The sequence below is a fragment of the Cyprinus carpio genome, unplaced genomic scaffold, assembly GCF_018340385.1.
Source record: "Cyprinus carpio isolate SPL01 unplaced genomic scaffold, ASM1834038v1 S000006552, whole genome shotgun sequence".
NCBI classification, from domain to species: domain Eukaryota; kingdom Metazoa; phylum Chordata; class Actinopteri; order Cypriniformes; family Cyprinidae; genus Cyprinus; species Cyprinus carpio.
Genome location: NW_024879215.1, coordinates 726,927 through 754,567, shown reverse-complemented (window position 1 = coordinate 754,567; position 27,641 = coordinate 726,927). Strand labels below are relative to the sequence as shown.

Here is a 27,641-nt window from a genome sequence, read left to right as displayed (position 1 = left end):
CATTGTAAAGTGTTATCCTTGTAATAAATATTACAAGTCCCACTAGTGTAGTTGCAAAGTGCAATATTTAATTTTTTTTTCTCCTTTTCATTTTTTTTACCCTCCATTTTTGTACTAAAGCTATAAACATGAGAAAATAAAAGCAAAAAAAAAGGTACTTTGTCAGAGCTAAAAGCATGCCAGCTCCGTCTGTACTGTATATCTAACAGGTAGATAAAAACAAGTCACAAGTCACATGTTTTTTACTTTTTCTTTTCTAAGGTAAAAACATTTTTTAAAGCCAATATATAATGAATCAAGCTAGGCATATGCTACTTTGTCTTGCTTTAAATTTTAAAATGAAAGTATAAGAACTTAAAATAAAAAAAAATAAAAACAAATGAACAAAAAAAGAGAAAATATCAACCATCAATACAACGGTTTCACACACCAAAGCCCCTCACAACCTTATTATTTACATGTTTAAGCCAGTCATGCTCTTGTATGGATTTCTTTAAAAAGCTTATCATTACACAAATACAAGTTTTTTTTTTTTTTTCCTTTTTTTTTTTTTTCCTCATTATCATTTCTGCAGGCAAAAGTCACAAATTAAAGACTGAAAAGAAGTTTGTATCAGGGATGGACAGATCCATGGTGTTCAGTCTTCTGCTTCCAAAAAAACGGAAATGTCAAAAGGGCACAATTCTGCTCTAACTTTTCATACTCGAAAAAGATGTTTTGGAAAGAAACAATGCTGTTTTTATAGCATTATGGGATTGTTTGCCGGGGAAACGGAGAGGGGGGTTGTTGCATGGAGCATATGGAACTTGAGGCAATGTGGTGGGCAGGGATGTCTGGACTAGTCAATCATTGTGGTATAAAGGGCATTTTTGTGTAGGTTTGGGTTCTGGCTATGTCTGTTTCTGCTTCTCACAGAGGAAAACATCATGTTACAGCCAGGAATTTTGCATTTGTGCATTTCACGGAGATGGACAGTCTTGTAGTGCACCCGAAGGGGTCCCTTGTTACTGTACAGTTTGTGGCAGATGTGCAAAGGATGCCTCCTGTTCCATTACCTCTACTGGATGCCAAGAAGGATGGTGAGAACGAAGGATCACAGCGCAGAAATCCCTCCTCTGTGGCTCCTTCTCTTCCGTCCTTCCTGGCATCCTCACTATCTTTTCCCTCCACGTGTAGTGTCTTAGCCACAGTACTAGGCGTGCAGTCCTCATTGTCACTAGCACCCTCCAGGTCATCCAGCAGGATGCCCTCATCGCTGCCCTCATCAGACTCCTGTGAGGATTGCACGCTGCCGCTTGACTGCACGCTAGAGGTGGTGCTCAGGTCCAGCACCATGTAGGTACCCTCACTGGGGCCATGGCAGTAGCCGTTGCTGCTGTGAATATTCTCTAGCGACTGGGGGATCTCATTCCCTCGTGTCCTCTGCCTCGTGGTGGTTCAGCATTCCCTACCCCCTCCAGTCCCAGATGGTGGTCAGCATAGATCGTTGACAGGAACTCAGCACGCAGCTCTTTATGCAAAGTCGTAAGCTGGGGGTCCAGGACAATTTCATCCAGCTCTTTGGTCAGTAGTTTGCGGTGCAGGTTGATGTTGGAGCTATGTCTGCAGTGAAGGGAAGAGAGGATAGGGTTCCTGTAGCAATTTTATTTGAACTGAAAACATATAAAGATCTGCAAAACATACATACATACAGAAAAAAAATCAAATAAAATCACACTTTCTATATTTTCATGCTTTTATTTGAGTGGGACTGCATGAATGCGTGTTAGAGCACACTACTGTCTGACGCAGCAGAGAGTTCAATAAGTCTAACACAGCTTAAACAGTATCCTGCTAAAGTGTTTACTTACTCCTGTCAGCATGTCTGCAGGCATGCACAAACTGCAATTGACTCTGACTCAATTAAATACTCCACCACATTGAATGGGAGTTTATCAATTGATTTGAGCCGTGGTAATGCAATAATCGAGGGAAACTCAATAGCATATTAACTCAGACTTGGACAGCATTAGCACATTGACTCACTCCTGAAGATAGCTTAATCGAGACCCGTAAGCATATTGTTTCATTTAGGCTTCACTTTAATAAAGATTGGCTTTTCTCTCACCCCAGTCCAGGATCACATAACACATAGCAAGAGGGAAGTGACTTTACCCTCAGTTCATCTAAAAGCTTGACTTATTTTCTTACAACTGCTCTGCCTCTAGACAACTGCCTCAAATAAACTTCCTCAAATATGAGACCATGCAAATAGTCAGTCCTCGTGATGTTCAGCTAACAATGGCATAAATATGGATGTAGAATTGGCTAAAAAATGGGAGTAACAAAACCAAAATAAAGCAACCAAGATATCTGTGTGACTGATCCTCTGTGAGTGCCATACAACCGCTGCCTACCACATTTCCAATCTAAAAATTAAACGTAAGGTAGACACACAGAAAACAAAAGAAAAAGACCTCAGGGATCCCATGCCATGCAAAAGGGCTAAAAGTAACTAAAAATAATCACCTAAATGTGACTGAGAAATAGATTGTACAATGTATTGTAGAGCTTACCAGCAGTGCCATGTTTGATGCAGTCAAAAAGGGTCCCTTTTCTTTAATTATTTAGTTCCCCTATCCGACATTCTCCTGCAAGAAGTTAAAAAAAAATTCAATAGAGGGACCCTTTCTGGTGATAAAGGTATAGAGGAGTGGACCACCAAAGCATCATCAACATTCAAGAGAGCGCAGCATGTGGTGATCATCTGATAGGCATGGAAGAATACGCATGTGTACACATAGCTGACTGTTATCGTATTTTGCTTATTTACACAATATCAGACCAGTTCAATGTTTTTTAAGAAAGTTCTGACAGGGAAACAATTAACTATTATCAATGATATCTTTAAAATGTCTAAGTGGGTAGCTGTATTTGGGGTAACTTTTAGTTTTTAAATAGTTCATTGTGACAGTTTTTTTTTTTTTTTTTTTTTTTTTTTTTTTATGCAGTTGATGATGCTTAAAGTCGGTGGCTCCTTTTGCAGCATGTGACCATCCCTGGAAATTGCACCCTCACACTGCTCATAAGCTCTAGGCTGGCCTAACTAATTGGCATCAAATCTAAACACACTGGCATGCTGCAGTATAAGTTATTACAGTATGTTGTCTTAACTATAAGATACATTTATGCTACACTAAGTCCCAGTGAAGTGGCTTGATGAGCACAGTGATGTGTTGACATGTTTCCTATTAAAAGGATTTGGGAGTGCTACATAGAATTTTGCCAAAAAATATAATCATAAATAGCCAATAGTGTCTAGTTTACATCACGGTCTGGCAAAAGATGCACATGACAGAATACACTTAATTTAATTCTGGAGGACTTCTTGCCACCACTTTTACCTACAACTCAATTTGAGCTGAGATCTGAAGGTGACAGATCTAATGAAGAACAGTGCTGATATGTCTCAGTGGTATGCTTTAAAATTATCTGCATCTGTAAACTACTGTATGTTTATCTATAGGCAACCTTTCGATTTTACATAAAAATAATTGTTATAGCGAGCACACCAGCACTGTTACAGTTGCAATGCCTTTTGCTTGCTTTTTAAAATGAAATAACCTCCAGCCACTTCCTTCACAAACAACTTTCAGCTGGAAAACTAAATAAGGGATGCACATCTGAGCAGCCAGAAACACACAGACAACTCATGATTCACTACTTGCTAACTGCTATTAGTCTGAAATAATCGGTACTTATAACGGGCTTCTTGTTCTAGAAAGCTTTCAGTTGGACACATTCTTGGGGTCCCTTTCCTCAGAAGAGAGAGAATGTAAATTTTAAATCAAATATTATGATGTCTAAGGAATTTGTTTTTTCTTTACAATGTTTAGAAATACAGTAGTTTATATGTTATCTCGAAGCCAATGCATAAGATATTAAAGGTCTTCATTAGGTCTTTAAAGGGTCTAAAAAAAGGTCAAATTAATGTTAATAAACACACACAGAGAGACACAAAGCTTTAAAATGGAACCATTAATCCATTTCATTTTATTTTGACTAAAAAGGGAAAAATCCAAAAGCCAAGCCCTAATACTGCATGGTGGAGAGTCTACCCTTTCATTTATCAGGTTAAGCCTTTCTGCCTCATTTCCTTCTCCCCTGCAACCCCATTTCAGGCCACAGCTAGGTTCTGCCCCTCAGTCCCCTGCTCCATCCCCCAACACCCCCTCCTCTTGCTCTGCCTCCCTCCCTTTCGACCTCTAATGTGGCAGCCAAACTAATTTGCCCAAAGCTTGAGGCAGCTTCTCCTGAGAATCCATTTTTTTTACTCTGCAGAGGCGGCGAGAGGTATGGCTCTTAATGTGTCTTGTCTCGAGAATGTTAATCATCTTTAGGATTTGATGGCCCTTTCGGTTCCTGCCAAGTGTGCACATTTGCGAATGAGTTGTAATACTCAATTGCAAAGGGAAAGAGAGCCACATTAGATGATGAGGTGCTTTGTTTTGTCTTTATCTTTTCCTCTAATGTGTAGTGGGTAGCTGAAGATCAGATCACTTTTCTCTATGTCCAAGGCCATCAATAGCTGAGAATATTCAACAAACACAAATGACAAAGTTTAGTCATAGTCTGGAATGCTGAATTCTCTACGCTTGACATCACATGTTTCAAACACCACAGGAAAAGAGGAGAGGAATGGGAAGATATAATTAACCTTCACTCTCCCTAACCACAAGTTGGCTTGTGTGGGACCGTAGACTGAATATTAGCACACCATGGGAATCTGGAGCCAGGCACACACTCATTTGCACTCAGGGTCATTTGCAACAGTGAGGGTAACATGAAAATAAAAATTCCCATTTCTCATCCCTGATATTTCATTACACTTTTTTTTTTATTCTTTTTTTTTTTTTTTATAATAATAATTATATCCTCTAGCCAATGTTTATTCATTTTAAAGAGGAAATGAATGTTTTTTGAGAAACCTGAACAGGATGCAATTTATGAAATCGACTTATTCTGGAATGTCAAGAGCTCATTTAAAAGTCAGTGTGGCGAAGGCTGTTAACACTGAATTTAGATGCCACATCAGCATGTTATTTGGATTTTAAAACCGTCTATGTTCAGACTGATATTCTATCTATCTATCTATCTATCTATCTATCTATCTATCTATCTATCTATCTATCTATCTATCTATCTATCTATCTATCTATCTGTTTGTGATGGATCCATTTCAAATTTTGGTATACAATCAAATTGGTTAATGTGTAAAATTGTAAAATGTGTAATGTGTTATCTCATCCCGCCTCGATTATTGTAACTCTCTTTTTACTTAGTAAGTCATGCCTGAAACATTTACAAGAGGTTCAAAATGCAGCTGCTAAGCCTTTTAACTAAGTCATCAAAAAGATCTCTCTGTCAAATTTAGAATTAATTTTAAAATTCTTGTGATGGTGTTTCGAGCATTGCATGGTCAAGCCCCTGTGTATATAAAAGAGATGCTGCAACCCTGTAACTCCAGTAGGAATCTGAGATCCTCAAATCACATTCTGCTAGTTGTTCCACGTTCTAGATTGAGGACAAAAGGAGACTGTGCCTTTGAAGTAGTTGCTCCCAAGTTGTGGTATGCTTGAATGTGGAATTTTTAAAATGCAGTTGAAAACTTACTTGTTTAAACTTGCTTTTGTCTAATTTGTTTTTTTAATTGTCATGTCTATTTTTATTCTTAATTTTGCAATTTTGTTGTAAAGCACTTTGTGACACTTGCTCTTGAAAGGTGCTATAGAAATAAATATTATGTATTCCTGAAGTAGTATTCAAATAATTAAATTATTTTATGAACTTAAATTATTGTAAAACTTTAAATTATTGAATGAATTTTAACGAGCACATTTTGGTAATGGAAAACAATGATACTGATGATTTATATATTTACATAGGAATGCATATGGTTTACATATTAGAGAGTTTACAGTGACAGTATTTTGTTTGAAAATATACATTAAATGATAATAACTGTGTATTATTAAATTCATTTTCATAACGCGCAAGTGATGTTCTTTTTAACCCTACTGCATAATCTTACATGATATATTTACAAAAGTAATAACAAAAAGTATGCATAATTAAATGCAACTAACTCTAAACCAAACCCTGATCCTAACCCTGACCATATAGTAAGTACATGTAGTTAATTCAGTACTTAAACGTATAATTACACTGTAACAATGACATGGTAAATAAAAGTGTTACCTAAACCCTTTATTAATTTCAGTTCTTTGAGTTGATATTCCATGTACCCCATCTGCAGGCTGCTCTGCTTTGGGCACTCTGTTTCTCAAGCTTTCTAGAGGAACATCTCCAAACCTTTGTTCTCCACTTTTGCCGGCAGGGATGCCTCACATTAAAAACAAATCATTCTTCCACCACAGGCGGAAGGAAGTTACTGCAGCACTTCAGTACGAAAGCACAACAGTGGCTCACAAACATCTCGCTACTCAATTCTCTACTCTACTCACCAATGATGTTCACACTGTAACACTAATAAACAAACAGGGCTGGGAACAGGTGCCACTCCTCACAGGAACTCAACAAAAGCAGGGAAGATATCAGGGGTGGCTACACCTTAGCTTTTCAGTTGTAATTTCAAGTAAATTGGAATAAATGTGCGTGCACACACACGTACGCACACACAAATGTAAATGAACATGCCTTCTATCATTTGTTTTCTAAATAAAACTATCACTTGTGACCAGGGAGGGTGAGAAGTGACAGGCTCTTATCGCTCATTCCTCTTGAGACCTGCCTCACACAAGGTCGTTACACCTGGAGACACAACCAGGTCCTCAAGAGTCTGGCAGCAGCTCTTGAGAGCCAGAGGAATACCACTAACTCCCTGCCCCTGAGAGCGATCGATTCCATCACGGCCCCAACCTTCATCCGAGAGGGGCAGAAAAAAGCCCAAACATCCCCCTACCAAAACAGAAGCTGGACAGCTAGCCATGGCCCGGGACTGGAAGATGCTAGTTGATATTGGCCAGCAACTAATCTTTTCACCTGAGATTGCAGTCACCACCCTCAGACCAGACTTGGTTCTCTGGTCCCCTTCATTGAAGACTGTTTATATCATAGAGCTTACAGTCCCATGGGAGAATTCAACGAATGAGGCCTATGAGCGCAAGAAACTGCGCTATATAGAACTGGCAGCAGACGCTCAACAACGAGGGTGGAAAGCGAAAGTCTATCCGGTTGAAGTGGGATGCAGAGGTTTTGTGGCTTCTTCTACCATCAGACTGCTGAAAGACCTTGGCATCCATGGACAGGCTCTGCGACAGACAATTAAATCAGTCTCTGAAGCGGCCGAAAGAAGCAGCCAGTGGATATGGATTAAAAGGAAGGACCCTTGTTGGGCTCAAAGAGCATCAACATGACCCACTCACTAATCCCCCCCACTCTATAGCCCACTTTAGAACCCAGGTCACAACCCTCCATGAAGAGGGTGAACAAGGTATGCGGTCAGCTCTAGGCTTGACTCAGGGGAAGAGGACGCCTCCTGCCTTGCATAGTCCCGTGGGCTGCGCCAGTTAAACAACTAGGCAATTTTCATGATTGGGCATGGGACACAAGCTCAGGTTTGATCACCCTGTTGCTGGCCACCTTTGATGAGGGTGTTTAGTATTGAAAGGCCGAAACACCCCATGATTCAAAGGCATACTACTGATGATGTGTCCCAAATTTACATCTTTCCCATATCTGAGGTACAGCTCCCACGCCACTCTTAACATCAAGGCAAACCTCATGTGCATACCATCCATTGGCACAATGGACAGTTTAACATCACGTCCCGTGTTTTTTTTTTTTTTTCTATTCTATCGCTCATTCCTCTTGGGTTTCTTTCTCCCTCTCAAGTACTATAGAGATATAGTACTTAACTATATCTAGAAGGCTCTCTCTGACAGGGAATGCTCTGACACTGCTTTTGTCTCACTCCACATCAGTGAATGTTGACTTGAGATGGATTAATGTTTGAATGTGCACGTCTATCAAGCCTTTTTATATTTCTGTATTTTGCCACTTGATTCCTACTATTCATGGACTTCCTTGAGGTGGAGTAATTTTTAAAGACTGCATGCATTGATCTACAGAATGTAAGTGTGTAAGAGGGCCACTAAGTGAAACTAATTAGTGTAACTTTCAGCTAAATGATATTACTACTAACTGTAAGTAACTTTGTGACAACAAGTCAGCTAGTATCAGTAAACTGTTATGGTTAGGGTTGGTAGAATATTTTGACATCCACTTGCAAAGTTACTTATTATCAGTAGAATGGCCATCAAAATAAAGTGTGAACAGATATTAAGTAAATCGACTAATACTGTAATAACTGCAAGCTGACATGGAGTTGCAAAGTTTCATGTAGTTAGCAGAAAGTGGACTATCAAAATAAAGTGTTACCCATTTTAATTGCAGAGCCAAAACAATAACCTTTGGAGAGTCTACATTTGAGTGAAGACAGGTTTGTGGCTTGCCCTCTAGCATAAATGTATTCTGGGACTGTTTATGGTAAATGTGTTAACTAGCAGTGAGTGAAAGCTGCACCTCCTGATGCGATAATGAATGCAGTGGTTTGACAAGCTTCAACCTCTGCTAATGTATGCATGTCTACCTGTGTGTGACAGGTGAGCAAGTACAGGTAAACAGCACATTAATGCATTAAATAAGCGTCTGCAGAAATGTACAATCAACACGTTCTTCCTGTTAAAGCATAATTAGCCCCCCCACCCAACATGCAATAAAGAATTAAGATTAAACTGGTTCTCCAAACAGGTTATATCTCTATTTTATGTAACATAAAAAATAAAGGTCATGATGGAACTACCTTTAAATTGACATCATTTGAAATAATGCACTTAAAAATAATATAGCATAGTATAGTATAGTGTAGTGAATTATGCATATTTTGTTTCATTATTGTTTAAAACAATATATTCACATTTAATCTGCAGGTTTATAAGTTTACCAGTTATCATCATATCAGTGTACATCAGATTTCGATGGAAAATGAGAGTTATTTGTCTCACCTATCTCTGCTTCGTCGGGAGGGGAAAGCAGCATTGCATCCAGCCACAGTACACACATGCATCTCTTTTAGGTGCACATTCTTGTAATGCAGTTTGACACTATATGAACTTTTAAAGCTCTTTTTGCAGACGTAGCAGATCTTGGGATCAGGACTGGGGCAGAGATCGCCATCAGGGGACTGAGAAGGGAATTTTGGTGGGCTTGATCCATAGCTCATAGAGGAGATGAAACTTTCATGTAAGGCGGCCATGCTGGCAGCGGCGGCGGCGGCAGCTGCCATTTCCCCATTGTAAAGGCTATATTGACCCATGCAGAACATGTCATAAGTAGGATCATTGATCTCTTCCTTGATTTTGATAACAGGCTGGTGTTGGGAGGGTGGGGAATGGCTTTGATCCTCCAAATCTTTCTGTAGGTGTCCCTCATCTTCTGCCCCCTGGTGTTCCTTTCTCATTTTTCTGTCTAGGGGAGGCTGATGTACGTCCGGGTCCATCAGCTCATCGCGGTAGAGCATCTTGGATTCAGATGTCTCCGACTCATTTTCAAAGTCACGCTCATGATCTTGGTCCTCCGAGGTAAAGCTGTCAATACAGCGCATGTCGCCATGGCCTCTACTACCGTGACTCCCACTGCACTCTTCTTGGTCGGGATGGAGCATGCCTCTAAGGGCTAGACTGGGACTCATTTCATCGTGCAATGGAGACTGATGTCCACTACCCCCACAGTGATGACTGCTGCTGCTGCTGCTGCTGTTATTGTTGTTGTTGCAGTTGCCATTGACATTGTTATGGATGTTGGATGGCTGATGGTGGTGATGGTGACAGCTATCGTCATCATCATCATCATCTTTGTCCTCATAATCATCTGCCACATCTATCACTTCTTTCTCTATCTTTACTGGCATGCTGGACTTGCGAGGCTTCTTTTTAGGCATAGGGTCGAGAGTCACTGAATCTTGGGTACTGGGAGTTGTGGGCAGGCGATGAGAAAACATTGACGTTTCATATGCATGCATATTGTGGGAGCTAGCAGTTAACATCTGTTGCTGGTCTGTCAGAGATGTGCTGTTGGTTGTGGTAGGCAAAATTGGACTGGTGGGCAGAGAGACTGGGGGACTAACAAGGTCAGCGGGAGAGAGCAGTGTGCGATAGAAGGGTGGCACAGGTTGCACTGGCTGCACAGACTTCAGGGATGGGAAAACAAGAGGGCTCTGCAGAGGGGACTGTATCATGGGGTCAAGAGGAGGTGTGGCAAAGCTTAGCGGTGGCCGCCCAGGGCTGGTCAGATTGAAGCCACTTTTGCAGCTTGATATGACAGGTGTCGCTGTCCCAGAACTGGAGCGAATGAGGTCCTTGTCCCGGTTGTTCCTCAGCATGGGCATATGTAGCCGAGGATTGGGATTAGCACTATGGCGATTGCGACTTCGCAATGAGCTGAAGACCATATTGCAGCCTTCAATAGTACAACGGTGCTTAATCTTCAGATGCACAGCATTGTAGTGGATCTTTAGAGTACCCTTATCATAGAAAGTCTTGCCACAGGAGTTGCAGCAGACACGACCCTTACGTGAGGTTGCACCCATACGACGCATGCGATGCATTTTGGAAGAGAAAGAAGAGTGTGTAATGGTTTTCGATTGTTCGTTCTTTTCGAAATGGTGATGGATCTGGTGGTGGTTCAGAGTGCTCGACTGCTGCTGTTGCTGCCCCTGCGCTTGCTGCGTTGGTGTCTGCGGTTGCTGGGACTGCTGTGTAGATGGTGTTGGAGAGATGGGGGAAGCTCTGTTGGGTTCTGTCTTAGGTTCAATGGCGTTGGGTAAGGTCCCCATTGCTCCTCGACTGGGACTCTGACCACTACGAAATGGTGAAAGGGACACTTCAGATTCACTGGTCTCCACTGGCTCACTCTGATTGGGCAGATTTGGCTCTCGCATTCTGAGACCTGACTGGTCCATGGTCAGACCGTTTGGTGGCAGTCCTAACATGGGGGCTGACACTGGGTTGATGTACTGGAAGGGCAGCAAGAAGGCCAGACTGTTTGGGATGTTCTCAAAATGGTGAATGCTAGAGGGGCTGTTGTTCTCTAGGTGCGACAGAAGGCCAGGACTACGTGTGCGATTGTTGCTTTCAATGAAAGTTCTGATTCCAGAGTCAGTCTTTGATGAGGGCACTGTGACGGCCTGACCCTCCTTTTCCTGGATGGCCATCAGTTCCACAATAGACTTGGTTTCACCAAAGCGCAGAAACTGTTGAAGAGTGATGATCTCCTCTTCCCGGGACATTATAGTCCATCTGTCCAGAACCTTGCCTGCAGCATCCTAGAGGCCATATCAGAGAAAAGATAAAAACAAAAGAATAAATACTTTTTTTTCTGCATAATATCTGAGAAGATATAGGTGGTGGGTAGAATAAGATTAAGGGAATATCATCAACAAGAGCACACGTAAAGCAATATTTATATAAAGACTGATAACAGCGTTTTCAACAGACAATATCTAGGCTTCCTCAACCTTGTCTTTTTTTTAACCATGCAAATGACTTTAGCAACTAATAGAAGCTAAAAGTGTTCATTTATTAGCTGCAGACAAGATATCAATCTATTTGGTGTATGGCAACGAACAAAACTTCTCAGAAGATGGAAGATGAAAGGACAGCTGCCTCTTTCACAATTATCCACTGATTTCTGACAGACTGTAAAGGGAGTAATAATATTGGCCTTGAATTTTGTGTCAAATATAGTTTTGAAATATATTTGTTTATCAAAGGGTAGTTTCACAACTTCAATTAAGTCAATTTTAAAACAATTTTCATTTTGGTGGCGGCAGTGTTGGACATAAAAAAATAAGCCGCTCATGTTTATTTAACTATGTCTTTAAAAGAAGCCTTGGAGGTGACAGCAATCTTGCATTGCATTTATTAGGCAGGATGTAGATCAGTATTACCTGAGCTTTATGTTAATTGGAGTTTAGAGGACGCATGTCTCAAACTAGATGAAATATTAATGAAGGCATTCTTTATCAAGAAGATGGTGTCAACTTATATACTGTTTGCCTTCAGGCACAGAAGTCTGAAATGATGTACATCTCAACCTATCATTAACTGGCCTTGGTTGGTTGGTTTGTTTATTTATTAGATATTCATGCATTCATGCATTCATGCATTCATTCATTCATTTTGCAGAAACAAATCCATGGGATGTGGGAAGTTTCCATCTTGAGAGAGCAGCATTGCTCCAGGAGGAAAAATAAGCAGCCCTTCCAAGGAGCTTGTTCTTCGGCCAGCATTCTAACTAAAAGTATTATTAACCACTGAAAAATAAAACAGATTGAGCTTTACACACTTGCCCACTGCCAGACGCTGAGACATGGCAAGGGATTCTGGGAATGGAATCTTGGCAGCATTTTTTCAGTGTTGTGGTCAGGCTTGTAACTTTGATACATAAAATTTGTCTTCTGTCCCCTCTCTGGTACCTGTGTTAATTGACTCTGAAGTATGTTTCCTGAAATTGCGTTACTGTGCTTCCTAAACGCTACTGAAATGTGAAAATGAGAATAATACATTTGAAAAGAATCAACTGTAATATATTGCCTTACCACCAAAATCATCTTCAAGTGACCAAGTAGGCTTTTAAAGCCATGCAGAGTAACAGGCATTTCCTGTACTCTTTATAAACCGTCTGTAAATGTTCATTGTTATTTGGATGTGATGCCAAAAGTGTGCCGCTCTGCTCATCCTACCATGAGAGTTTATGAATGGCACTTCCAGTTTAAAGGGATAGAAGATTAGTTTGCTTTTCTCATACGTGATCCAGTTTACCCTTGACACAGAACAAGGCAACATCAAGGGAGCAATGGTTGTTCTGATGACAATTAGAGATGACACAAGGCAAGGCTTTGTCTGCCCTAGCCTGCTAGGCTCTATGAATGATAAATGGTTACTCTGGATTTTAAGAGCTGTAAAAATCAACAGCACAAAGCACAAAGGGCCTTTAAGGCGCAGACAGAGAATAAATGTTTAAAGAGAGTGGATAGAGAGAATGAGAGAAAGTAAAGAAAAGAGCAGATAGTAAGAGAGAACGAGAGGTGGGAATACAGAATGGTTTCAAAACAGCATGGCCTCAGAAATTTAAGCAAGATAAATTCTTCAGAGACAGCACATCAATAGTCACTGGGGTATTTGTTGTTAAATATACATTAAAAACATTTTACACTTTCATTCCTTGTTTGAGTATGAGTTTAGCCTGGAGGTAAGACTTTAAATTTCAGCCTCAACAATATTATTTTTTATGGCACTGTGGTTTGAACTCCTGTATTTCAATTTGATGTAAGTAAAAGGGAAAAAAAAGCAAATTACAAAGTGAATTTTTAAATGGTACTAGAAAATGCTTTTAAAAAATAAATACTGTGTGGAATATTTAAGCAATTCTCTTCTTAGTTCTGTTATTTCTGTCTATTTTCTTACTTCTGTTCATTACCTTCCTTCAGTCTTTACATTTCTTAAATGCACGTCATGCATATTCACACAAATGGTCTGCTAAAAGTGTGCTAAAAAACATCAGGAAAGTACCTTTTGTGTACATCTGATGAAGTGTTTTTTTTTTCTTTACATAGATTTACATTTACATAGACTTACTCTCTAAATCATAAAAATTTTTTTTTTCTTTACATAGATTTACATTTACATAGACTTACTCTCTAAATCATAAAAATCATAAAAATAATTATGCATGAAATTACTGATACAAGTATGAAATATTACCCATAAGCAGAATGTATACCATCCATTTTTCTTAATTTTTAAAAATTTCTGTCATCATTTATGCACCTTCATGTATGTAGTTTCAAACCGGATTGACTTTCTTTCTACTGTAACTTGGGATATGTCTTTTTCTATTTTTTTTATTTTTTTTTTTATTTTTTTTCATAAAATGGAAGTCAGTAGTAAAATAAACAGTTTTGTTACCAGCATTCTTCAAAATATCTTGTTTTATGTTCTGCAAAAGAAATACAGGTTTGTAATGACAAGAGGGTGATGAAATGAAGACAGGATTTAATTTAATTTTTTTTTTTTTGAGAATTATTCCTTTAATATTTCCTTTTTTATTATTAATATGGAATGTGATTTAAAAAATTAATGATACTCATAAAAACCAACAAACAACAACAACAACAACAAGAAAACCTGCTAGTAAATGAGTAATGACTCTTAATGAGTAAGTCATTCATTTATTCGATTCATTCAAACAACGATTTTTTCAGGAATGAAGTAAATCACTCTGAATCACTGCTGTGTGTTGCTTTGAGACACAACAGTTCTTCTGTGGCTTTACAGCTAATACGTTTATTGGCAAAACCGAGCAAAAACAGACAATATTGTGTCTAACATATAAGACAATAATAAATTGTTATTTATTGAACTGTTGTATATAATCAAAATCACATTTGCACTCATGCTATTTGGGACAAAAACATCACTTGTGTGATACTGCACTCGTTGTTTGTGTGATATTGCATAACTATATCATATGATATAAATATGAGACAAAAACTTATAAAGGGGCACATGACTGCATTCTGAGTTGTTTCCCTGCATGTTTGTCACCCATCAACTGTATGAAATGTAAGATGGAGAGTTTGGTTTGGGGCAGGTGCGTGAAACATATCAATCATTTTAACACAATATTTTCACCATAACTAATTAATCTGTTAAATTGACACACATTGTGTGTGTGTGTGTGTGTGTATTATTGCATAAAATCGAGATGTTTGTGTATATGTGTGCTCCCTGGCTGGAGTGTAGCTCAAAACAGCCTGATCTTAATCACTAATCACAGCCTCGTTTCTAACACCATTCTCTATCTCTTCTCACACAGGGAGCCCATTTTTAGTGCAGTGTGTGCTATTAGGCTTGCAGCGAGGAGACTGAATGCCCCACAATATTGTTACATCTTTGAAATACTGTCCCAGTTCATAATGATATTTTGTTAATTTATTGAATTGTTTAGTTTTGTTGAGTTGGTTAAGGTTGTATGATATATTACTAAAGTAGTTGTTGTGGTGTTGTTTTTTTATTGTTTGTTAATGTGTTAATGTAAATGCTTGGAGCAGCCTGAGAGCAGCCAGAGTACAGTTATTTTCAAACAGTGTCATTTGCATTCGTGAGTTCAGCAAGAAAGACCTTCGACCGTTTGGACCGCTTCCACTATTCAGCACTGTGCTTTTTAAACAAATGTGACACGGCCAAGTATCACTTATGAGTTTATCTCATTTTTTTCACAATTTTCAATCAGAGTATAAAGCAAGAGAAGACATTACTCTGTAATGTTTAGCAAATGGAGCTGGTTTAGAAATGCTTGGGCCAGCCAGCTGTCATGACACAGGTCACAGACTGCGCTCTTTGTAAGAGAGGCTATGCAAACACACCCATCCACGGTTCCAGAGACGTCTGGACCTGAGAAAGCCAAAGCTACAGAAAAACTCCAGACTGTGTGAAAAGGTTCTGTTTGGAGACCAACATCATGTGCTTTTGGTTACATTTAAGAACCTTTCATTGTTGCGATAGCTCTTTCCCATAGCTATATTTTATCAAGCATTCAGTTCTCGATTCAAGAAATATTATACTGGATGGAAACCAAAACTAAAGGGGTGCTGCATTTAGATTGACTGGTACGATAAAATATTAGTATGTCTGCCCACAAATCAGCCTCAGGTCTTTAGCCAACTCCCTTGCATTAGTCAGGCAACAAACCTGCCATTAGAAGCACTTTTACACCAAGGCACTCATCTCCCAATTAGCTTAATGTTGCTTCTATCTATGCATTCTGCAGATTTGCCATACTCAAATGAAATCTCATTAGAAGCGTCCCCCACGCCCCCCCGGCGCTGTGATGGATTACGCTGTCATTACACATCCCTGACTCCTTTACATAATGTGGCTGAACACTGTTTGTGAGGTTAAAGACAATTAGTTAATAATTATAGCATTAAGTCACAGGTCTCATCTATCCATGGGGCAGTCAGCAAATGCTGCAAATGTGTCAGCGGTGATGGCTGTATTTATCTCACTACTGCTGGTGTCACTTACTGCAACCCAGTAATGATGCTAGAGGCTTGAGCTTTGTAAACTGTCTCTGAGGACAAGCAAAAGATGGCCAAATATTCACCATGCCAATGCCATCGGCATAAAAAAGCAGTCAGTTACACAGTTATTATAGTAACATCCCTTAGTCTTGCGTTAAAGGCTGAAGATTAAGTCCTTATGACAATAATCACTCATCATAGCCGTGGGATCGTTAGGCTTGAAGAAATATACTACAGTGGGTACAGAGTAAGAACAGGCAAACGAACAGATCACGCCATACCACCTTTTCTCTGATACTAGTGTAATATTCATATTTTCTTTTGTATTTCTCTAAAAAAATATGTATATATATATATTTTTTTTTATTATTATTTGTTATATCAAAATACATTTGCTTCTGCCTATAACTCATACAGAACTAACATTTCGAAACGCATCTAATTCGCCATGGACAATTGGTCTGGGAACCACATTGATCCAGTGACTCCCAGTGGACACAACAGAAATTCACTATTGATCAAGGGCTAGCTATCATAACCCAGAACCAAAAATCCCTTCCATCCCCTGTGTTCACTACTTCAAGGGAGGTTAAGCAGAGGTTTCCCTGTGATCTTAGAAGGTCTTGAACCCATGAATTGCTCAGTATTCTACTTTCTGACCTTTTTTATTTTAAGCACTGAATAATTGAGTAGGGAAGTGGCAAAAAAGGGGGAAAGGCTCAGTCAAAGCCCAGTGCCTGGAGCCATGACATCAGAGGGAGAGCTCACCAGAGTCCTGTGTAACTCTCATTGGTCAAATAGTGCCTAATGATTATCATACAGCCCTCTGTTCTTGGATGGGCAAATGTGGACATGCAATCATAGTGTTCAATTGTACTAAAATGTGCAAATGTACATGGCATTAGTGAGGTGTGTGGCTCAGCCACCCAGTGATACATATCATTTATCTGGCACATATGAAGTAATTGTGAAAGAAGAAAACATCCAGACCTCCTGGCTAAACCATAATCATGAATGACTGCTCATGATCTCTGGGAAAATTAGTATACACTGACCAAGCTGAAGAAAACCTCAGTGTCCAAATAAAGCATGGCATATTATACTCGCGCACACATGGCCCACTGTGCATATTCATATTTTCTATAATTTGGAACAGGTCTAGTATAATTGCATTACTTTGCATTTTCTCTATGCAGAACACAGGCTAAAAATATCCCACATACACCATAATGCTGATGATTTTGAATTTTCAGACATATCTGCTAAATTTATTTGAAAAGAAAAAAAGAGAGAGAGAAAAGATAAATGAATGAATGAATGAATAAATCTTTATTGTCTTTATTGTATAAACAGTATAAACCCTAATCAGTAGACCAGCAACAGTAATAAAATGAGATGAGTGCATAAGAAGTCAGACGTCCACCTTATGTACAAAGGCATCCAAGTGCGACACAAACTGTGGATTATTATTTTCGTTGCTATGAGATTCCCCGTGTAACATCTAACTGTGGAATGTGAGCTTAAACTCTTGTCAACGTTATTATTACTGTTAGAGAAAAAGAAAGTACAAAATGGTAATTGTGGTTTAGTCTGCATGATTGTCATTGCTGATGTGGGGCTACATTCAGGTGCAGAGGGACAGAGAGAAAAGAATTGGTTACATTTAATTAAAGAGGATTTCTGTGATCTCCCTCTGTGAGGGAATGGAATGGATTTGCTGATCTGGGAAGCAGATGTTAGGTGGACATGGAGTTCTTTAGGGAGAACAGTGGGAGTGCATGAGAAATGTCCCATCTGAGGGTCTTTGGTGTCTTTTTTATATTCTTTTTCACATCACATCACATCTTTCTTTCTTTCTTTCTTTCTTTCTTTCTTTCTTTCTTTCTTTCTTTCTTTCTTTCTTTCTTTCTTTCTTTCTTTCTTCCTTCCACTCCAGTGACTCCCTGCTAATGCCTGAAAAAGGTGTAACATATGCTTACAATTTGCTTCTTTTTATTATTTTTTTCTTGTTTGTTGTGTTTTGTATTATTGTTGTGATAGTAGGGTATTTTTTTTTATTGTTGTTATTTTTTGGAGTGATTATTACTCTTATTAGTAGGCAAAGCTATTATATCATTGCTATTAAAAATAAGTCAAAGAGCAACCTTCAAAAGCTTAGCTCAGCTGGAAGGAGAACAGACGAAAACATGGAGAAGATATGTATGTGTTCTTCTTACTTCTTGCTTTAGACAAAATCTATGCCTCTTTGGTTGCAAGTCAAACAAAACAATTTTATATCCCCTCTCTGATCCTAATTTGACTGTGAGGTAAGCCAAGTGTTTTACATTTGGTGGCTTAAGAATCTATAGCACTCTCTCTCTCTTTCAAACACACAAACCATTAGAGAGGTTATGCACAAACTGGCGCTGCCACGGCGCATGCAGGCGAAGAGAATAAGCTAATGGACTCTTTGCCTAATGTGATAAGAGCCATTATTGACATGCTGCCAGGAAGATGCAAGACCATTAGCTCAGAGGTGGCTTTTCCCTTCCCCTGTCTGCTTCAGCAGCATCTCTTGAGTTATTCCTGTCCGCAGGCCTCTAGAGATAGAGCTCACAGACCCATAGCAAGCACAGCTATTGTGACAGTCACCAGCAGCACTATTTACTGCTGACGCACACATACAAACGCTTCTGAAAGTGAACGGAAATAACGTGGAGGGGCCGGAGGTGCAGCTAAACAGACCCATTAAACAGGGGTCTTGGTAGATGTCAGTAATTTACCAAAGCAGATCTCTGGAAGGACGGATATTACCACCAGTGCTGTGTGGGTAGGGATCAAAAGAATAACAAGAAGCTGTATTAGGGTTTTGGGAAGACGTAGGTCTAGAAACAGGCCAATCTACTTCTGCTTCCAGACATGAATATGCTGTAATTACTGCCTGTGAAAATGAACGTAATTACCATCATGTATTGCTGCATCTGTCTGACAGCACAGAAACCCCTATCCACTACGAGAACCAGCAAACCAGACACAGACCAGACTTGACACTGTTAACAGGTATGGACCACTATGCTTCATCATCAAAATAAATGAATAAATATATAAATTATAAGAGTGAGGTGGACATTTTGTGTCAACCAATGCTTAAACGCTGCTTACTCAATTTAAATAAGTCTGTGGAGCTGTCCATTACGGACAGTGGGCCAAATTTGTTTAACTTCACTTCTTCAAAGATTAGAAAACATTTTCAGATAACTCTGAACTATGCATTTTAGCATAACTGACTAATAAACACCTGTTTCAATCTATGTTACGGATGACTTCAACTTTGTTTAAAAGTAAAAGAAAAAAAAACCCTATTCAAGCATTTTACTCTTATAAATATATGTAACAACATGGACTTCTTCTCATGCCTATTTTCTGATTACAAGTGTATGGTTTTCATACTTTCTGGGACAAAAGTAGAAAAAGAAGAAAAATGACATTTTATTTGATTATTTGATCAAAAGACAGTTCCTTAACTATTAAAAAAACAACTTCAAGTGAGAAAAAAAGTAATTGAAGACTGATGCAATAAATATAGGTGAATATAAAAATATAGCATGTGACCAATTTTACCTTTTTTTGACACAGTCACGATGTTATTTATTGGCCTAAGCTACTGGATCACCCTCTATAATCATTTGCACAGCACTCAGCCAGCACATATCCAGTTTCTGCTGTCCCAGGGGTTTCTGGGAGATGGAGTCACTGAAGCACGCAGACTTGCCTGACAATCAAAGTGAAAAGTCATGCCAAGGTGCAGAAAGGGGAGTGCCCGTATCCGGAGGGAGTCGACACACTACATCACTGAGCTGCAGCCACTGTACTCAAGAGCCATTAAGCCCGAGTCCTTCTCTCTCCGGCCCTCCCTCGTTTCCCTTTCAAGAGTCCCTCCGGCCGAAGGCAGGTACAAATGGCTGTTTGCTGTACAACTCCCTCAACGTGTTTGTATCAGCTGCTGCCTCACTAACAGCATGTAGAACAAAAAGAGATCATAAATGGTTCCAGCGGAGATGGAAGTTTACAAAGTAAAGACATGGGAGTGCCATTAGAACCCACTACATATGCCACCCTCACACTTTTACACTTTCACAATTAGTCATGTGCTTTTCTCAGTACCTTGCAGGCCTATACATTTTTCAAAACTTTTCAGACACAACAGAGTCTGTGGAGTAAATTATTTCCATTGCTGTGCTCGATAATGCATTAAATCATCATATTCTGCAAAATTCTAATTTAACCATTAACAAAACTTGGTGTACTTTTGCATCTTTTGCATTCTATTTTCAAGAATTACATTTATGTCCAAAAGCATCACAGTAAACTAAATTAGATCTAATGTGCTTCAGTAGTACAGTCATTCCTGAAAACTAGAAAAGTGAATAAAGCTAAAGAGAAATTATTTTCCTCATGAAGGTGGAAAGTGTATGGAACGATAATGATGTATTCCTCCCGAATGTCTGGATATATAAAGATTGTTTGAGATGGACAGAGATGGAGTGATATAAACTAAAGGATGGTCCCTCATGTGTTCATATTTTAATAAATAAAGACATATAGACAGTATATTGAAAAAAGGTATTTTGAGTTATTCTTGTTTTGTAAAAGATCTTTAGTTTCTGCTGTGTCAATTCAGGAAAGAGTATTTTGTTCTAATTGTATACTCTCTGAAACCACCTAAACACACACATTCTTCATGTCTTTTTCTTTCATACACACACAGGCTCATCTTTTTTTATTTTTTTTTAAGAATGTATTCACATGACATTTCAGAGAGGAATAAAGTGAAAAAACAAAACAACAAAAAAATAAAAATAAAAACCTTGCCGTATCTCTGAACTTGACAAAATGTAAAGTACAGTTAGCCTCGCACTCCATTTGATAAGGATGTCATCCATATGGCTGCAAGTGAGAAAGACAGTGTGATCATCAGGATGTCAGGGCTGCTAACTGTCACCAGCTGGGCTGAAGACTGAATAGAGGAGGTCTCTCTCACACCTTGGCCTGTCTGTCAGGATAACAGCGCCTCTATGTCTCTGTGGCATTTTGAATCAGAGACATATTTCTAGCCTCTAATTAGTGTGCAAAGCTCCTTGGGGCAATCAGTGCAAGGTTAATTGGAGCCAGCCGGAAACACCCTGGCGAGAAGCGGCGTAGAGCTGTCTCTCATCATAGATTGTCACCCAAAGGGATCTCCCCTGAGCACTGCACACGCACCGAAGCCCTTCCCTTATCTCTCATAATAAAAGATCAGAGAGAAACAGTCACTGCAGTGAAAGATAGGAGACTGCTCTCATCCTGTCACATGTGTGCAATATGTGAATGTGATAGCATGTTCTCCCCTGCAGAAACGCAGAAAACAGCTCAAGGGTTTTATGTGATTGCTTTTGTTGTTGTTGTTTGTGTCTGTGCTTAAATACCACTGTAATTTGTCCTCTTTCACTAAGAGAAATAAGGAAGAAAAAATAAATATATAAATAAATCCTATATTGTTTATAGTATATGTTTTTGTTCTCTCTGAAGGTGACAGAAGATCACCAAATTATACCAAAAATATATAGAAATAAAAACATGATTTTGTTAAAAATCAGAACAGTGTTATTTTAGTATCACTATTTTTACATTTTCTGTTTTCATGTTAATTTAAGTTGAAGTTTTAGTATTTTTAATATTATTCTTAATATTATAGTAAGTTCTTGTGTTTTAATTTTTTTATTTCAAAATGTATTTTATTTCAAGTATCTTTTTAAATGTTTTTAGTTTTAGTTTACAATAAAAACCCTGAATCATGTATTGTTTTTTATATTCTTAATAATGTATTAACAATGCAAAGGCACAATAATTATAAATAAGTCCCTTATTTACATTTATATTAAAAATTAAACTTGTTTTATTTTAACAGGCTGTGTTTTTCTCGACTTAGCCTATGTGATACATTTACAGCCACAATTAGTGGCTTTGTAAAAGGGCTTTACATTTTTATTTGTTTGTTGGTTTGGTTGGTTTAAACAATTATTAATTAGCTACAGGGGTAAATCACTGTCACACATGAGCCGCTTGAGGTGTAAATAAAAGTCCTAAATCTCTGATGGGAAATAGTCGGGGTTTACAGGGGAAATGCAGTTTGTGTATCATCTGAATCAGTGGATTACCTTGTTTAATTTGCTTTGTAATTTCTTCTCAAAAAGTTCCCCTAAAATATCACGCTTGACCGGGGGGGTCAATCTCACTCTACTGATTTCACAAAAATTGCACAAAATGGCCCGTTCACACTATTAACAATCATTCTAAACTTAAAAGAATCGTAAAGTCTGCACCACAGCTATAATGATAACAGCACAGAGGAAGAATATTGTTTTTTTCCAGTTGATAAAACATTGACAACCAGTCAGAATCCATCCTGCTTTAAAGAGCTCCAGTGTTTAAAGCAGCAGAAGACAAAACTGCAGTAATTAGAATAAACGGAAGTTATAGTGCATTTTACTGTAGACGCTACTATTGTTATCATTATAGTTATCTTTATAGTTCTCATCTTTGGTGTGAACGGGATTACACTCTTATTGTTATTATGGCTACTATATATTTTTTCTCCTCCTTACTGTAGTTGTGTATTTATTTAGTCTCTGTCTATTTACACTAAGCCTGCGTCAGCGGAGATGAGACATCACTGAAGCATCAATGAACTGACTTTAGCTTGAAAATGTTATTGTCCTCTTGCATTACTGACAACCTATTTTCCTTTTTGACACTGTAAAGCTGTTTTGACACAATCTGTTCTGTATAAAGCACTGTAGAAATAAAGGTGACTTGACCTGACTGGGTTTTCTTGAAATGCTGGCAGTAAGTTAAAATCATTGATATCATTTTGACATTTAGGTCCTCTTGTTGATGCTCTCATTAGCACGGTCACACATTAACACTGTTAATGACAGGCGCACGTCGTGTCCCTGCGTGCGTTGCCTGACCCGCGGCCCTGTCCTGACACGCGACCATGGTTTACCGCTAATGAGTGGAGTGCCACTAGGGGCCAGGCAGTGGACATTTCTGCTTTAATCTGTAAATCACGTGAGGGGAAGTGCGTTCCTCAGAGGAGATGGAGCGCAGCCTGGCATAATGTCTTGAAGATGTGTTTGATAAGAGCAGCATGCAAGTTCTGAAAGAACTAATCAAATGTGCTAACATTTTTAGTGACTTTTTCTTTTCATTCTGCTCTTGCACTGCAATCTGCACATTTAATTTGAGCAACGATATCCGATTGTTCAGCTAATTATTGTACTGGATTGTGTGTGTGTGTGTGTGTGTGTGTGTGTATGTGAGTGAGTGTGTGTCTGTGAGTGTGTGTGTGTTTGCATTAACACTGAATGCAATAGTTACTGTGTTCAGTCAGCTATTTTACATTTTAAATAACTTAGAAGGCTGCTTCTCATATCCCTGCAGAGTATATTTTATATGAATTATTTCTACGTATTTCATTTTATTATCAGCATTGAGAACAGCTCGGCAGTGGAAAAATACTTCATTTTTGTGTGGAAACTGATACTTTTTTTTTTTTTTTAGGATTCTTTGTTGAATAGAACAGCAAAATAAAAACGAATGTTATTACCATGAGACTTTATTTAATCTTGAGAAACTGTGTATGGTTAGAAAGTTTAGGACATTTTCAATACTCAACCACTATTTGTGATTTTTTAAAAATCCCCTCCCAAAACCTTTGTGTAAAACTACAAGTATCACACGGATCCCCTTTCTTGGTCAGTGTGGTCAGTGCTTAATACCACAGTGACCCTTCATTCATGAGCAGTGAGGCACTGTGCTGTTTTTCACATTGGTCCGCTGTTTGCACAGGCCTAGCAGAGCATTACGCCGCCTGTAGCTTCTAAACGATACTCTAACAATCAGGAAAGCACCACGCTGAGGTGCCCATAATAGAGCCTCAATTACCTACTCCAAACAGAGAGGCAGAGAAACAGAAGAAAAACAACTGGGGGGAGAGAGAGAGAGAGAGAGAGAGAGAGAGAGAGAGAGAGAGAGAGAGAGATAATCGTTGAGTATTGTGCTTCATGGCTCATTTTGCACATTCATTCTGCAAATCTGAATGAATTGATTCCAATTTGCCTCCTCACTTAATAGTAACTGATTAACTGTTGGCGTTACTAAGCTGCTTAAGTTAACTCTTACTCTTTTATCACCAGGGACTGAGCTCAATAGATTTTCTACATCTGTAATATTATATAAATGAACCTTAACGGTCAGCTTTCACACCCCAGAGATTTCTTTATAGAGATTGTATTGTTTAAATGGCCAGTGAAATAAGCAGAAATACATAGTTAATTAACATACAAGGCACGTTAAAGTCATGCCTCTGAAAGTGCGGCTACACAGACCATGTCTCGTCTTCACAGAGGTCAGTAAAATGACCGTGTTCCTAATATTTTCACACTATACTATACAACAACAGGAAACCTTTATTAGGACAGAACTTACTTTGAATTTCCGCACATGAAGATCCAGTATAACAGTATTATAGTTGAAAGAGAGAGGATCCCTATACTATTTACAAAAGTTAAAAAATATCTAAGTGCACACACCACTGATTTGTGAACACCAGAGATGTCTATAATACCTGGAGAAAGCTCTGCGCATTCCTATTCATGCTCAAAGTATGTGATTTGAAAACTTTTGAGGCAATAAACACCATGTATCTCATTCTGCAGAAAACAGAATATTATTTCCTACCCAATCAGCTCAGGGACCGGATGTTTACAGCTTTCAAATAAAATAATATGTGGGTGTGAGAGGAGTGCTGCTGATCATTTATGCTGTGAATATTGTTCACAAAAATTAATACGATTGTGCATTAGTAAACATTTTATGCTATTACTTTGGAAAAGAAAAAAAAAACAAAAACAAACGACAGCAATAGCAATGTCCTTATTCTCCAATCATTTTACCTTCTTGAAGGAGAGTTTTCCATGTTTTTACAGTCATGATACATCAGATGGTCAACCAATAAAACAGATACTTATCATGATATTTATTAATGTTTTTTTATTATTTATTTATTGGTTATTTATTTGAAATAACCTCAACATTATAATTTATAAACTATAGTTACACAATGAAATAACTATAATATTATATAGTGATAATAATGTTACCTATTTACATTTACTACACAGGGCTACATTACATACAACACATTTAAGAGGTCCTTTGTCTCCCTTGGGCTGATGAGTCTGTGACAGACCCCCGCCATGCTGCTGACCAATCAATAACTAGTCCTACCCAGCAACTTTAAGGAAAGATCTCTGAATTCCCACTATCCTTAATGTTGCTGATCCTGAAGAAAATTCAATTTTCCTTCCCATCAACAGTGACAGTCATTTCTGCTCCGCCAGCCATTTCCTTCCTTGCTGAATACAAGCACAAAAGTGCATCCACAAACGGAGGAAAAAAACCAGCAAATGGATATATGAGGATTAAAGAAAATACAAAATGCTAATTGAAACATGTCTCAGCCTGAGCAGCATCACCAGAGACAGGAGCCCTGAAAGACCTGGAGGAGATGATGATGAAGACTTTCCTTTTGTTAAAAGTCCCAACCTGGTTTCATGTACTAAATAATTTATCCCCAGTAGTTTTTTGTCATTTACAGATAAAAGGAAGCACACCAGCAGCTGCTTTATGGTTTTTGCAAGTTGTGACCAGTCTTTTATTGGTTTAAATAAAATGGTTAAATTCTGTGAACGCGCCAAAGGGAAAGTTCACCCAAAAAAGATAATTCTATCACCATTTACCCACCCTCATTTTTCACCTGTGGAGCATATTGTTGTTGTTTCATAAAACGAAAGTCAACATTAACCAAAACTGTTCAGTTCCCAACATTCTTCTAAATATCTTCTTTTGCAATCCACGGAAGAAAGAATGCCATTTAGCTTTGGAACAACATGAGGGTGAGTACATGACGGCAGAATTACTGAACAGAACAAATGTTCATATATTACAGGTAGGTGGCACAATTTCCATTTAACTTTGAAGAGGTAAAGAGAAAGAATTGAAGAAAGAGGCCACTCTGTGCAGCTTGTGTAACAAACCAGTCATTGTGATAAACCCGTTATATTAGCTTCAAAGCTTTTTTTCTTTTTAGCTGTTAAGCGAAAAGACATTGAAAGGTCCTATTGCTGGTTTCCTTGGACCCTAAATAGATTATAACCACAGCCATTTTACCCAGACTGCTGCCACCAAACCTATGAGTTCATTCTCTGGCATTCATATTGACTTCAGATTGTAGCATATAACAGCAAGTGGCATCATAAAATGCTTCCCTGCAGGGAAGTCAACCGTACTTTACTGTAACCAGAAGTAGGCCACAAACACATTAATGCACTTGTTCAGCCTAGTTCAGAGTGTCTCATTTCAAATACAAAGCCTTTCAGTGAGAGTGGTCGAGCTATAGAGAAAAACACTCTATTGTGATAGCTTGAGCTCTGTATTGATGGTTGCAGAGAGGGTCCCCCAAGGTTGAAGATGCAGAAACTATGGAGTTGTGCCATTACTTTCACTGAGTGGATTTACTGTCAACAGACTCTGAAAATCATTTCTCTTTATCAGTCAGAATTGATGACCAAAGACCCTATGCACTTTGACTTGTAAATATTGTGTTATCATGATACATAAAAGGGCACTCTGTGCATCGTGGAGACCTAGAACACAACAAAACGCCGAAGAACTTCATTAGAGCAAATGGAGATACAGAGACGGACAGCCATTGCCCTCACATACGACAGGCGTGCTTTCATGTCTGATCCTGCGAGGCTAACAAATAACTAGTGAACAAACAGAGCGGTGACGTATAAAAACAAAAAGAGAGGAAAACATGCTCTGAAGTAAAAAAGAGACGTGTAGCTCAGGCTTTCCCAAACAGGGTTCGCCAGTCGCAGAAAATCTATTAATGAATTAAACTATAATGAAATCATAAACTTTATTATGTTATGTTGCAAGTCACCCAACCAATATTTTTAATTAGTTTAAAAGCCGTTAGTTTTCAATATAATATTTGGTGAAATTATTTCAGTGTGTTTGAGTATGTGTTTAAATATTTCCAGCACAGTTTAACAATGGCGTGATAATATCGATAATTGTGACTCTAAAATAACATAATTCTGACACAAACTTTAAATTTAAAGTTTTTAAGTAAACATGCAAAACTGCCGTTAAATTATAGAAATATTTCCTTAAAGTCTCAGGAGGTACTTCTAGTAAATAATTGTCAGCTGATGAAATAGTTTGAAAAGCCCTGTGAAGCTCAGGTGAAGGGAGAGAGATGCAGCTGTCAGTGGCGTGATGCTCAGAGCAGAGAGGACGCTGACGTGACCTGAATGAGCTCACTGCTCTTGCTGCCATTGAGGATCGATGACAGCAGTCCGGCAGGCACTGCTCAGACTCAGGGCTTGCTAATGAAGGCCAGATCCAC

General features: G+C 38.6%; 1 protein-coding gene across 1 annotated transcript in view; it reads right to left on the bottom strand.

The window, feature by feature from the left end:
- Nucleotides 1-785: 785 nt before the first annotated feature.
- LOC122143992 (zinc finger protein basonuclin-2-like) overlaps nucleotides 786-27,641 on the bottom strand; it is a 140,746-nt gene continuing 113,890 nt past the window's right edge. Inside the window, 4 exon segments of the mRNA XM_042754595.1 lie at nucleotides 786-1,029; nucleotides 1,032-1,421; nucleotides 1,424-1,602; nucleotides 9,066-11,383. Of these exon segments, the coding sequence (XP_042610529.1) occupies nucleotides 839-1,029; nucleotides 1,032-1,421; nucleotides 1,424-1,602; nucleotides 9,066-11,383 (3,078 nt within the window). The 3' untranslated portion in view covers nucleotides 786-838.